Raw genomic sequence first — 15,591 nt, 5'->3', positions numbered from 1 at the left:
CATTTTACTAAAAGAGGAAAATAGTGATGGAACAGACCCCAGGGTAATCACACCAGACCAAAGTAGCTGTTGAGTACCCTGATTACGCATTACATACAGCTGTAAATTCCTTGAAGTTTAAATTTATGAGGCAAGTTTAGCCCCAAGATGATTGGTGGTAATGCAGCTTGGTGGGCTACTTTTTTTTTTCTTTTTTAATAAAATACGCCAAAATAACAATCCTTGAGAAATATTATCTCAAGGCATATCTCAATCATTTGCGACTGTATCACGGAATTGTTGGCATATATTGTGATAAATTCCATTATGGAGACAGGAGAGCACAGAACTATCGCTGCAACCAATACGGTACCAGAATATTTCTTCCCCCAAATAAAACACAGATTTAGGACTTTTTCATCTGCAAAACAATAAAGCTATATAGAGTCATATGTCGAAGGGATTAAAATTATATATACATACACTGTGTGCAGAATTATTAGGCAAATGAGTATTTTGACCACATCATCCTCTTTATGCATGTTGTCTTACTCCAAGCTGTATAGGCTCGAAAGCCTACTACCAATTAAGCATATTAGGTGATGTGCATCTCTGTAATGAAAAGGGGTGTGGTCTAATGACATCAACACCCTATATCAGGTGTGCATAATTATTAGGCAACTTCCTTTCCTTTGGCAAAATGGGTCAAAAGAAGGACTTGACAGGCTCAGAAAAGTCAAAAATAGTGAGATATCTTGCAGAGGGATGCAGCACTCTTAAAATTGCAAAGCTTCTGAAGCGTGATCATCGAACAATCAAGCGTTTCATTCAAAATAGTCAACAGGGTCGCAAGAAGCGTGTGGAGAAACCAAGGCGCAAAATAACTGCCCATGAACTGAGAAAAGTCAAGCGTGCAGCTGCCAAGATGCCACTTGCCACCAGTTTGGCCATATTTCAGAGCTGCAACATCACTGGAGTGCCCAAAAGCACAAGGTGTGCAATACTCAGAGACATGGCCAAGGTAAGAAAGGCTGAAAGACGACCACCACTGAACAAGACGCACATGCTGAAACGTCAAGACTGGGCCAAGAAATATCTCAAGACTGATTTTTCTAAGATTTTATAGACTGATGAAATGAGAGTGAGTCTTGATGGGCCAGATGGATGGATTGGTAAAGGGCAGAGAGCTCCAGTCCGACTCAGACGCCAGCAAGGTGGAGGTGGAGTACTGGTTTGGACTGGTATCATCAAAGATGAGCTTGTGGCGCCTTTTCGGGTTGAGGATGGAGTCAAGCTCAACTCCCAGTTTCTGGAAGACGCCTTCTTCAAGCAGTGGTACAGGAAGAAGTCTGCATCCTTCAAGAAAAACATGATTTTCATGCAGGACAATGCTCCATCACTCGCGTCCAAGTACTCCACAGCGTGGCTGGCAAGAAAGGGTATAAAAGAAGAAAATCTAATGACATGGCCTCCTTGTTCACCTGATCTGAACCCCATTGAGAACCTGTGGTCCATCATCAAATGTGAGATTTACAAGGAGGGAAAACAGTACACCTCTCTGAACAGTGTCTGGGAGGCTGTGGTTGCTGCTGCACGCAATGTTGATGGTGAACAGATCAAAACACTGACAGAATCCATGGATGGCAGGTTTTTGAGTGGCCTTGCAAAGAAAGGTGGCTATATTGGTCACTGATTTGTTTTTGTTATGTTTTTGAATGTCAGAAATGTATATTTGTGAATGTTGAGATGTTATATTGGTTTCACTGGTAAAAATAAATAATTGAAATGGGTATATATTAGTTTTTTGTTAAGTTGCCTAATAATTATGCACAGTAATAGTCACCTGCACACACAGATATCCCCCTAAAATAGCTATAACTAAAACAAACTAAAAACTACTTCCAAAAATATTCAGCTTTGATATTAATGAGTTTTTTGGGTTCATTGAGAACATGGTTGTTGTTCAATAATAAAATTAATCCTCAAAAATACAACTTGCCTAATAATTCTGCACTCCCTGTATACACACTAAGCCATATAAAGTTGAAATGATTTTACTTTGAACATTTTGACATTCTCCTGATCCCAATCATTAGATTGAAAATAAGACTTTATAGAATACCTGTGGGGGATTTAATGGAAGTGACATCCTACTTTTCTCAAATTTCACTTAGTATATCAGTCAAAGTCTCCCTGGAAGTCTTGGCTCTAAAATATGCATTATATAATATATATATATATTTTAAATAAAACCTTTACTCAGCATAATTATATTGTAAATCGAAAGACCACTCGTTTCAGCTTAGATCTTTCTGGTTTGATTTGATAGATTTCACAAGTGGGTAATATCTTATTTCCAATCAGCAATACAGGATGGCAATGCAAAAAATGTCATAAAAAAGGTTTATGATAAGATAACATGTCTCCAACAGTATGTTACAAAAAGCTGATTATTTTCATTAACTATAGGCAGACATATGCTCTTGACATCTAAGATCATTGCTATCTATCTTTGCAATGTTAAGGTTTCAAAATTAATAGTGTACTTTTTGGCGCTGCTATTTCTTTGATGTCTATTACTCTTTTCCTAGTGATAAGGGTTAGAGGGATAATGATGCCAAGTTTAAGAGTATAAAAATTGTGTTAGTGAAGTAGAGATTGTGTTAGTAATTATAAGGTGCTTGGGATCATAAATGATGGTAAAATATTAAAGTTAATCTTAGAGTCAGGATAGATTAAGGTTGTAATCTATTTATTACTTTTTGAATTACAGATAGCGTTAGGAAGCCAAAATATGTCGTTAGTGAGAGTTGAGGCTAGGTTAAGGGTAAACATATTTAAATATTTATAATTAGTTAGGATTAGAATTACAATAATGGAAATGATGATACTAACACTGTTAAATTATGTTAACGTCATTTCTACATTAACCTTAATCCTAAAATTAAGATGTAATTAAATAGTTGGAATTAAGGTATAAGAGGATATATACATAATCCACTCACTCACTGGGCCAAAATTACAGTTTCAGATATTCAAGCTTTGTTGGCAAATTTATCTAGATTAATGTATCAATTACATTATATTCCTTCTAAAAAACAAGTTTCTACTTGGATCAGCTGTAAGACTTAGTGCTCAATATTGAGCAACAATTGCACAGGTAAATATTTACTTGGACTATCTCTAGGACCTTATTTACCTGTGAAAGTTGAACTGATGCAAAGGGGTATCATTTTGCTATTTCACATATTGTTTTTTATGAAAATCGTTCAGGTAGTTGCAAATTAAAAAAAAATTACAATTAAACAATTTGTAAATAATGCCTATCCTATAACATCAAAGAAGGACCTGGGGATATTTTTAAAATTATTGGGGTTTTGCCAAGATTTTATAGGTGGGATTCTTAATTCATTGATACCTACAAGTCTGCTACCTCAACACCCAAAACATACAGCTTAATTGTATGCAAAAAGTTAAAGGATGATTTATTAGGAAGAATGAGTGGCCTTCCTTCTGCATAATCCTTTCATGTACCTAGCCTTTTACTTTGGCATTTGTAGTGAAAGAATGGTAAAGTCTTTGTGTACAGACTCGCAACAAGGGAATGATTACTGCAGTATGCAATAAGGAGTGGGGAATATTTTAAGGAAATACCTCTCAGGAGAGAGAAGGAGAGGGAGAGGAAGAGAAACAATTTATTCCCGTACCAAATGAAATTGCTTATCATGGAAGTACTTAGCATCAACAACTTTTTTTGCCTACCTGTTGACTAACTATAGCCCTAATCAAATGTGATCTTGAATATCTTGAGCATTAGCATTTCTATTGAATTATCAGCTCTTTGCAACAAGTAGTTGTAAAACCATACCGCATCTATTAATTGCAATGTAATGGAAGTACTTGGTAATATAACACAATTTAGTTTAAATACACCTATTTACAGAAGTACAGGATCAATTACAAACTTGTGCTGGATTCCAAGATAGTTTAATCTAGCTAAAATGGTTATTTGAAAGTTAGAATGATTACACTTCAATGAATACCTTAGATTCTTCAAGTGGCCCTCCATGTGTCCCACAGGTTATCATGTGTCGTGTACAATGATGGTGTTTGTAACTTGGTGAATACAAATGGATGAAATGGTCATTTCTAACAAGGCTGAGGAAAAGATTTCAAAATGTCATCTTTAATATTGTCTAATTGTGTTACTGCCATCAAAATATAAGTTCAATTTCACAGAAATTCCGGTACACCTAGTGGTTTCTTCAAATAGACAGTCTTTTATTCAGGAAAAAAATACAATAGTAATGTTTCTGCTCTTAAATGAGCTTTTGTCAGGCATTTGTCAGGCTTGACAAAAGCTCATGCAAGAGCCACACTTTTGCTATTGTTTTTTGTTCCTGAATATTTAAAGAAGCCACTAATCATTTCTGTTGAGGATTTTGGCATTTAATAAGTAATAAGCACAATGTTTTAATATCTGTTTATTTAGATACATGTCCTGTTTAATGGGATGCTATAGATACCAATACAATTTTAGCTTAATGAAGCAGTTTTGGTGTTTAGATTATTCCCTTGAAGTCTGACTGCTTAATTCTCTGCTATTTAGTAGTTAAATAACTTAGCTTACAGCCCTAGTCACACCTCCCCGTATGTGATTTGCACAGCCCTCCTAAACACTTCCTGAAAAAAAAATCTAGATATTTTAGGTTAATTTTAAGTTCCCTTACTGCACATTCTTTTTTATTTAGAATTTCGTATCTCCTACTCTGTTAATTGGATACTAGAGCCTACAGGAGCCTCTTGTGTGTGATTCAAGTTAAATTTACAGAGCAAGAGATAGTCTTCTAAAATAATTTAGCATTTGACTGAAAATGAAACCATTTTTTTAATGCAGGCTGTACGAGTCACAGTCAGGGGAGGTGTGGCTAGGGCTGCATAAGCAAAAAGAAAAAGTGATTCAGCTCCTAAATGACAGAAAACTGAGCAGTGAGACTTCAGGAGCATGATCGATACACCAAAACTACTCCATTAAGCTTAAGTTATAATGATGCCCATATTGTCCCTTTGATAAACTAGGCAGACATATCTTTAAATCCCTAAATGTGGGGACATTTTTAGTAACCTGGGGCCTTTACAATGAATTACCTTCAGACTTTGGAGGAGAAGTGCCAGCCATGTAGCTGAAAAGAGGTAAATAACTCCAGGGATGTATTTCCCTGATGCAAAACCGGGGTGTAAAATGAGCCCTTTCTTTTAACTAGCTATGGAAATAGTTCACAAGAGAAAACACATGGATTTTAATGCAGATATTAACTCTGAGGTTAAATGGTTCCTCTTGAGGTTTTGCATATTGGTAGTTATAGATTTATTACGAATATGCTACTTTTTTTCTACATTATTCAAGTGCATGTGTCTTCAACTCGCCGTTTTTTATGGTGCATTAAAATAATAGATGGGTGCTATATAAGCCTAAGCAAAGAGTCTGTTTAAGCAAAAATAATTGAAGAAATAAATACAAACATAAACCACATTTCACCATTACTCTACCTTTAAAAAAAACATTTAAACTGAGATATAGTTACCACTTATATTCATTATTTTTAAATTGGTTATCACATCACAACCGGCATTTTAAACAGCAAACATTCATAATTTTTTTTTAAAGGATGCCCTGTCAACATAATAACTATAGCTTCTGTGTGAGTAGATAGCATAAATAGCAAACCATTTAAATCATCGGCTCTTAAAAAATAAATAAAGAATAAAATGTAAACATAAATGAACGGTCCTCGGAAGGATGAATACTTTTCAATCCACATATCTGGTAACAAAAGATCTTCTTTTTTAAGGCATTCACTTTTTCTCCATCGACTATATCCCCTCTACATGTCATCTTGCATTGAGATCAAGCATCTAAGGTAAAGAATGGGTTGTGGTCCAGCCAATAGGATTCCACTGATGGCCAAACCACATATTGGCTTTTGGTTTGAGGAACCAAATGCTTTGGACATTTACTGATTGGAGATCCACATCGAGAGGGTAGAGATGAGATTGCCTAATGCAAGTCAGCAGTGCTAGAGAGGAGAAGCCATGGTACCTTTTTCAGCTAAGTTTAAACTAAAGAACACGGAGGTCAGAGAGCAACACTTTCTTCCTTTCCTGCACTTCAAATTTGTAGCACCTTCTACTTGGAATAACTAATGCCTCTAGTGAGTGGTGAGATGTACCCATTTAGTTTTTTCATGTTTGTTTTAGATTCTTATTTCCAATGATCGCATTATTTTTATAAAAATAGAAATAACCAAGATTTTACGCTGGGTTCCATCTTGAGAGGTTTTTCACGTTGTCCTCTGAGAACATGTTGGAAAAAGTTAGGTCTCAACAAGCCCTATGCATGTAGCTGATTTGAAGTCAGGCATGGTTTACAAAATAAGTTGTTTTTGCAATGAGTTTAGCAAACTCTGAGGAAATTAAAAAAGAAAAGAAAAAGAAAGCATTCCACTGCGCTTATGGCACATAGAGCACAATAACGAGGGTGGATTCAGTAGGGAGGTTGAGATTAAAAGACCAGGTGTGCTACAAACCGTACAAGCATGTTGTGTTTGAGAACTGTTTAATTATAGCCGGGTTTGAGCTTCAGGTATATAGATTTCAATGCTGTCTGCGCGCTCACTAGCTGAATTTTGTCGAAATGATGCTGCTCTCTTTGCAGCCATCAGACGCCTCCTGGCTTCCTGTCTCTGTCGGTCAGGCAGGTCAAGAGATTTTTCTCGCATGATGGGGAATTTCCCCCTGGAAGGTTTCTTTGGTATTGGAGGTGGGGGTTTCTTATCATCCTGAAACATCAAAAAACACATCAAAGATTGAATATATTAATTACCTTAACACATGGATGCATAAATTGTATTATTATTGAGGTTGTACTTAAACGATAAATACGTATTGCAAATACGTACACCCCCTGCTGAGTATGCATATTTTCCTTTTACTAATACAAATATTCAAACAATTAAAAAATAGGAAAACAATCTTTTTTTTTTTTTTTTTGTAGATTGTAAATGAAAAACAGTAATTCATATTTTCCGGTTTACAATGCTTTAATTAAGGAAGTTGGTTATTCAGACTAATTAAAATGACATGCAAAATTTAATTGCAAATAATAGAATCTAGTTTGAAAGAACTCTGGATAGGCAGTGAATTTTTTCCATGCGTACAATAGAGTCAAATGCTTTATAGAAATTAGAATTTGCATATTCTCTTTTTTGTATATTGTAGAAGAATACTATTCTGTAACCACCTGCTTGTCATGTATACAAAATATGTATCATGATATATAGGGTTATTCACTTACATGTACATTTTTGGGAACTCAAATCGGATTTCAAATTTTAGGTTTAGCTGTGCTAGAAACACAGTGCCATACTGTTATAATCGTGAGACATCGCTGAATACAAATATGTGTACTTTATTGCAGTAACAGCTACCAGTATTGTGACAGTCACAGTTAAAATGCCATGTAAAACAAAAAAAAAATAACAACATTTCTTAATTTCTCAATTTAAAAAAAATAAATTTTATTCATATTAAATTATGTTTAATATACAAATATTTGATGTGACACGACAGCCCTGTTTCTCCTGAACAAAATTATATATGATATGTGTGGGTGCACATAATATAAAAGAGGTGAATTACGCCTGAACAGACATATATATAGCGCAAATTCAAGGTTTTGTTTACGTTCTGTTTTGATCACAACTTGTAAAAATGCCTCAGTCCTTAAGGGGTTAAAGACGGAGCCAATTGTACAAGTTGTGATCAAAAGAAAACGTAAACAAAACTTGGAATTTGCGCTATATGTTATTCAACCGTAATTCACCTCTTTTATATTAAGTGCACACTTATTATATACCATTTTGTTCAGGGGAAACAGGGCTATCATTTAATACCACATATTTATATACGAAACATAAAAGAATGTGAATAAAATCTAAAAAAAGGATGAGAAATTAAGAAAATGTGTTATTTTTCAAGTTCTGCATGACATTTTAACTGTGAATGTCATAATACTGTAAGGTTTTACTGCAATAAAATACACATATTTGTATTCAGCATTGTCTCACGAGTACCAAAGTACCCCCATTTGGAAACATACAGGGGTCAAACATAGGGCATTCCCCTTTTGCATTGAAATTTGCCAGATTGGTTTGCTGGGCCTATGTTGCCTTTGAGACCGTATGGTAGCCCAGGAAAATTAACCCCATCATGGCATACCATTTATAAAAGTAGACAACCCATGGTATTCAAAATGGGGTATGTCCAGTCTTTTTTAGTAGCCCCTTCGTCACAAAAAAACTGCCCTTTCACCGATGATATCATTAGTATTGTACATATGAGTGCTCCAAAACACTCATTTTTGTGTACAGTAATGTCTCACGAGTACAACAGTACCCTCATGTACAGGTTTCATGGTGTTTTGGAAAGTTACAGGGTCAAATATAAGATTTGCCAATTTCTGTTTTTGCAAATTGAAATTTGCCAGATTGACTATGTTGCCTTTGAGACGGTATGGCAACCCAGAAATGAAAATTAACCCCACCATGGCATACCATTTGAAAAAGAAGACAACCCAGGGTATTCAAAATGGGATATGTCCAGTGTTTTTTAGTAGCCACTTAGTCACAAACGCTGGCCAAATTTAGCATTCATAATTGTTTTTTGCATTTTTTTACACAAAAACTGCACTTTTACTGGTGATATCATCGTCGTGATAAGTTTTACTATTTTATAACACAGATATTTGTGTTCAGCGAAGTCTCCCAAGTACAATAGTACCCATATCCAGGTTTTATGGTGTTTTGGAAAGTTACAGGGAAAAACATAGGCCTTGCAAATTAAATTCTCTGGACTTGCTGCATGGGTTGTCAGGCTGGTCCCTCAAATTATAATTAATAAAATGACTTAAATATGTTAAAAGATTACATAAATATACACGTAGAATTTAAATATATTTACATATATATGTATTTAAATCCTACGTGTATATTTATGTAATTATTTATGTAATTATATACTGTATATATATATATATATAAATAGTTAAGGATGAAGTAGGAGCACTCAAAAGGACTTTTTTCGGTGATTTTAATGTGGTGAAAAAAAGTTTACAACAAAGTGTAACGCATCTATTCAATCGACGTTTCGACCCCTAAGGGTCTTTTTCAAGATCAAACAACTAGTGACAAAACGGCATTTAAATATACAATACAGATGAATAACTCACCAATCGCGTGCGTGTAATTAGCCGAACCCGGAAGTGTCCCAACGCCTCACGTGATGCTGGGCGTGCGTGGTGACGTGCACCGTGGTTGCTAAGCAGCGAAGCTATACCCGGAAGTGTCCGGTCTTCGCTCAAACTACTGGGCGTGTATAGTGACGTGCACCCAAGTTGCTAAGTGATGGAGTGTAAACTCCAAAGGCTAAGATACCTGTAACAACCCTCGTGAAAGAACTGCTATAAGCTAAATTTAAGGGATCTCAAAAAATGAGATCTAAGTGTGAGATATTTAAAAGTGAAGAAGTACTTACTTCGATACTTGTAACAACCCTCGTGAAAGAACTGCTATAAGCTAAATTTAAGGGATCTCAAAAAATGAGATCTAAGTGTGAGATATTTAAAAGTGAAGAAGTACTTACTTCGTATTCTATAAAAGAACATTTTTTCTTACAATTCATAATGTAAGAATGAGACAGCCGAGGGGTCAGTAGTGTTCCCACTGTGAAAAGTGTGAAAGTGTATAGTAACAGAGTGACATATACAGAAAAAGTTACAATCTACTCGGCAACTATGTCTCTAAAAACATAAAGGATCGATATTCTCTGGCAAAGCATCATGAAAAGATGAAAAAAATTATGAAAAAGAATTAATTCAATATCAACACTGTGACTGTAACAGTGTAACTTGTACTGGAATGTCCACTTGAATCCAAAAATATATCTATCAAGGATCAAGAATCATATTAAGTTAAGGCATAAAGAATATAAGAAGAATTATTCAAAGGAACATCGTGAAGGAGATATCGTGAAGGAGCCACAGAGTGTATGGATGGCTAAGTGGGAATCAAACACCTAGCAGAGAAGCCTTTCCCAGATACCGTTATCGTATCAAGAAACCTCTATTCCAAACCATAGACACTAGCTCGGGTGAATCAGCATCTGATGCTGAAAATAAAGAAGACAACACTTCGGTAAAGAAACATCCTTTTTTAGAGACCGGTACTCGGCCACACGAATCCCCAGGCACGTCAAGAACCCAGCTCCATGGAAGAAAAAGAACTCCATCACCAGGAGAGGAAAGAAGGGATACCAGAAGCGGAGGTACAAAGGCCAAACCACCGCTGAGGAAGAGGTGAAATTAGTATTTAACCTATCACCAAAAATTCTGACAGAACACCACCTATCTGTTCTCTCCAAAGGTTTGACTTTTGTACCAGTATCTAAACCGGCTCCACTGCAGATGGACATTGAATTGTATAAAATCCAACGCACTTTGACCAACTATGAGAGGTGGAAGGACAACTCTGCAATGTCTGAGACAACAACCACCACCACTAAAAAAACGTTCAAAACACAGTACAAAGGAGATTTGAAAACCTCCAATGTGTCAATTAAGACATTCATGCAGTCTGTGAGAAAGGAATCAGAAAAAATGTTAAAAAACCCTACGGACCACCGACAGAATCTATCTAGATCAGAGAAAGCAGCTCTGAAGGACCTCACGTCGGACCCGAACATCATTGTCCGTCCAGCGGACAAAGGAGGAGCCATTGTTGTGATGTCATATACTAAATACAAAGATGAGATATATAATCAGCTTTCTGACACCACAACATATCAACGGTTAACCTACAATCCCGTGAAAACATTTCAGAATCGCATTCAAGCCACTATCTCCACTGGTATCCAGATGGGCTTCATTGACACGACTTTAGCGAAATTTCTACATGTAGAACATCCTAGACACCCCGTGTTGTATACATTACCCAAAATCCATAAAGACATGACAAATCCACCTGGAAGACCCATCGTCTCGGCTCGTGATAGTTTATTGGAGCCCATTGGCAAATTTATCGATTATCATATCAAATCAACGGTCCTGGACCTTCCAACTTGCTTACGTGACACCAACGATTTCCTGAACCATATTAAGAATGTAACTTCGGTACAAGCACAACATCTATTAGTCACACTGGATGTTAAGAACTTATATACCATAATACCCCATGCAGAAGGCATCCAAGCATTACGACAGATTCTCTCGGATTCACGTAAATATGATGGCCCACCCATTGAATTTTTGATGGAGCTATTACAAATAGCACTTACGTGCAATTACTTTAAATTTGAAGATCAATTTTTCTTACAATTGATGGGCACGTCAATGGGTGCAGCCATGGCGCCTTCATATGCGAACGCTTACATGTCGTGCTTTGAAACTGAACACATCCTTAAGAAATTCGACGATCAGATATTTCTGTATCATCGCTTTGTGGATGATATTTTTCTAATATGGACAGGCACTACAAGCAATCTGGAACAAATGATCAACGACATTAACTCGTCAAATCTACCTGTGAAGTTGACATTGACTTTTGATACATATATAATCCAATTCTTAGATGTTTCAATCTATAAGGATAAGGAAGAAGGTAAATTGGGGTTTACCCTATACCGCAAGGAAACCGCGAGAAATACATTACTCCAATTCAACAGCTACCATCCAAAAAGATTGAAAGAATCTCTTCCCATATCTCAGTACATGCGTGTGCTGAGGTATAACAGCGATCCTGTGAATCAAATCAAACAACTACAGGAGATGACTGAGAGATTTCTCGCCAGAGGTTACAGTCACGATGTCCTTATGAAAGCAAAGGACATAGCCATTGGACACATGACACAGATATCCAGGGAGACTACACAGAAATCCCAGCCAATTAATAAAATGTATCTACCACTAACCCTTCACACCGGTACCCCACAGATTCAACAAGCTATACATAAGTATTGGGGAATCCTAGGTTCAGACAAAAACCTACCACCAATTTTTTCTCACAAACCGAACATTAGTCTAAAACGCAACAAAAATCTGAAAGATCTGTTGGTCAGAAGTGACCCCACTCTCTGCTATCGGAAAATTACGGGACCCAGTAAGAAAGGCTGCCATCGTTGTAGCGGATGTGTCACATGCAGTCACATGAACACAGGCAATACGTTCGCCCACCCTCACAGTGGGGTTCGAATTCCAATTACCCAGTATATTACCTGTATGACCAACCATGTGATATACCTAATTACATGTCCCTGTGGCCTTTCATACGTGGGGAAAACTGATCTTACTCTCCGAGAACGAATACGCGGACATAGATCAAACATCACTACCGCATTCAGAGACCAGAAATCAGACAAGCCTGTTGCCAAACATTTCCTTCAATTTAATCACAGACTCCCTACATTGAAGTTCGTAGCCATCGATCATGTTCCACTAAGCCCCAGAGGAGGAGACAGGTCCAAAATGCTATTGCAGCGTGAAACCTATTGGATACACCGCCTTGACACCGTCACTCCAAAAGGACTTAATGAATATATCTCCTTCACGATGTTCCTTTGAATAATTCTTCTTATATTCTTTATGCCTTAACTTAATATGATTCTTGATCCTTGATAGATATATTTTTGGATTCAAGTGGACATTCCAGTACAAGTTACACTGTTACAGTCACAGTGTTGATATTGAATTAATTCTTTTTCATAATTTTTTTCATCTTTTCATGATGCTTTGCCAGAGAATATCGATCCTTTATGTTTTTAGAGACATAGTTGCCGAGTAGATTGTAACTTTTTCTGTATATGTCACTCTGTTACTATACACTTTCACACTTTTCACAGTGGGAACACTACTGACCCCTCGGCTGTCTCATTCTTACATTATGAATTGTAAGAAAAAATGTTCTTTTATAGAATACGAAGTAAGTACTTCTTCACTTTTAAATATCTCACACTTAGATCTCATTTTTTGAGATCCCTTAAATTTAGCTTATAGCAGTTCTTTCACGAGGGTTGTTACAAGTATCGAAGTAAGTACTTCTTCACTTTTAAATATCTCACACTTAGATCTCATTTTTTGAGATCCCTTAAATTTAGCTTATAGCAGTTCTTTCACGAGGGTTGTTACAGGTATCTTAGCCTTTGGAGTTTACACTCCATCACTTAGCAACTTGGGTGCACGTCACTATACACGCCCAGTAGTTTGAGCGAAGACCGGACACTTCCGGGTATAGCTTCGCTGCTTAGCAACCACGGTGCACGTCACCACGCACGCCCAGCATCACGTGAGGCGTTGGGACACTTCCGGGTTCGGCTAATCACACGCACGCGATTGGTGAGTTATTCATCTGTATTGTATATTTAAATGCCGTTTTGTCACTAGTTGTTTGATCTTGAAAAAGACCCTTAGGGGTCGAAACGTCGATTGAATAGATGCGTTACACTTTGTTGTAAACTTTTTTTCACCACATTAAAATCACCGAAAAAAGTCCTTTTGAGTGCTCCTACTTCATCCTTAACCATATATCTGACGCTGGTAGCACCTAAGGCAAGATAACTACAAATCTCTTAAGGGTGAGTGCCTGAATTATCTTTATTTTTGTATATATATAAATATATATTTTTATTTTATATATATATATATATATATATATGTAGTAGTATGAAAAGCACTCCAAGGACTTCATATAAGGTGAAAATAAACTTAGCTTTTATTCTGCAACAACCAAGGTGATCGACGTTTCAGTCCTACAACAGGACTTTCATCAGGATAACAGTGCATACAAAATGTGTCAATATATATAGCAAACATAATTATTCAAGGTACATAGGATACAGCTGAATCTTACCTGAGTTTGTGTTTGCTCCAGTGTCCTGCCGGCCGAAAAAACGCGGGCAAAAGCGGATTCTGCATATTGTATTCAGCAGCTGGGGCTGCTGTGAACCTCTGCGTGTTGGAGGTTGTCATGGCAACCAGCCGGGACGCTTAGAGGCGTGTTTACATTCCTGATAGTAGCCGCAAGTGCGATCGGCAGCATGGACATGGCAGCAACACAACACTCAGTTTAGGAGGAAGATATACATCGGACAGATATATGATGAATACACTCGGGCTGACAGTATTGTACAGTAATACCTAGTTAGAAGAAGGGAGGCTAGACAAAGCTAGCATATATATACACAGATGCTAAACCGGAGAAATTTATAAGAGATATATCGGATCAATTAATACATATTCATATTCATGGGGGTATCTAGTACATAATGTAACTAATGCAAATACAACAAAGTATCATCCCCAAATAAATAATAGTTAAAGCGGATACCACTTAGTTCAACTGTGTGCATTAGTCGATTTATGCATTTATCGATGTGGGATAAATTCCTGGCCCGTGGATATAGCCCATCCATTCTGCAACTTGCACTCAATAAATGCTTTGAAGACCGGCCTTTACAACTACCTAAGGAGGAGAGGTTGATATTCCCGGTGACATACACAACCATATCAGACCACATTAAAGAATCGGTTAATAGCAACTGGCGGATGATGATTAACGACAAAATACTACCAAGCCAATTTAAACAACGACCTATGATGTGCTACCGGAGGGGAAAAAACCTGAGAGACCTACTTGTAAAGACAGACCCAACCCATTGCTACAATCAACCCTCACTCCACCAGAATTTGGGTTGCTACAGGTGTCTGGGGTGCGTCACATGTAGCCATATGCTACCAAGCAAGACTTTCACCCACCCACACACCGGGAAAACTTTCACTATTAGGCATAGACTTACATGCACTAGTGACTTTGTAGTATACAAACTGGTCTGCCCTTGTGGATTGACATATGTGGGCAAAACAGACCTACCCTTGAGGGAGAGAATGCGGAACCACCGATCAAGTATACGGGTGGCATACAGGGACGAGGGTTCGGAACAACCAGTTGCGAAACACTTCTGGGAAAAGAGCCACCCTCTACCATCAATGAAATTCATTGCAATTGACCATATCCCGCAACCAATGAGAGGAGGAGACCGTAAGAAAATTCTGCTCCAAAGGGAATTGCACTGGATTAGAACTTTGGACACGGTGCACCCTAGGGGCCTAAATGAAAAATACAGCCTGGGCATCTTTCTATAAGACCTTTCCCTACTATGTAATATGAACATTTCTCTACAGTAGTTCTATGCATGTTGGGGTGTTATGATATTTGGATATTGCTCTACATTAATCTCCTGTACGTTGGGTTCCACTGGTGTGTTGTGGATTTAACATTCCGTATTAGATATACTCTACAGGCACACCAACGATAGCATTTTAGCTATTATTATCCACTAAGGCTACCTACGTACCCTGATTGTAAATTTGTAAATTTGTAAATATATAGATAGGTGTGTATATATTTTTTGACGATACTGTAATACCCACCGAGCCTCTCCACTCCAGGCTCCCACCCTCATGCATTGAATCCTGGACATATTGCATAGATATCTTACACTGCATAT

At 37.2% G+C, this 15,591-nt stretch overlaps 1 protein-coding gene across 1 annotated transcript in view; it reads right to left on the bottom strand.

Moving 5' to 3' along the window:
- Positions 1-5,087: 5,087 nt before the first annotated feature.
- The window catches only part of DLGAP2 (DLG associated protein 2), a 331,780-nt gene continuing 321,276 nt past the window's right edge, over positions 5,088-15,591 (bottom strand). The window contains exon 12 of the mRNA XM_063442905.1: positions 5,088-6,818. Coding sequence (XP_063298975.1) covers positions 6,600-6,818 — 219 coding nt within the window. The 3' untranslated portion in view covers positions 5,088-6,599. The remainder of the gene's footprint in view (positions 6,819-15,591) is intronic.

This window comes from Pelobates fuscus, chromosome 2 (assembly GCF_036172605.1).
Source record: "Pelobates fuscus isolate aPelFus1 chromosome 2, aPelFus1.pri, whole genome shotgun sequence".
NCBI classification, from domain to species: domain Eukaryota; kingdom Metazoa; phylum Chordata; class Amphibia; order Anura; family Pelobatidae; genus Pelobates; species Pelobates fuscus.
Note: the sequence above shows the minus strand (reverse complement) of the source record. Positions and strands in the feature narration are given on the sequence as shown.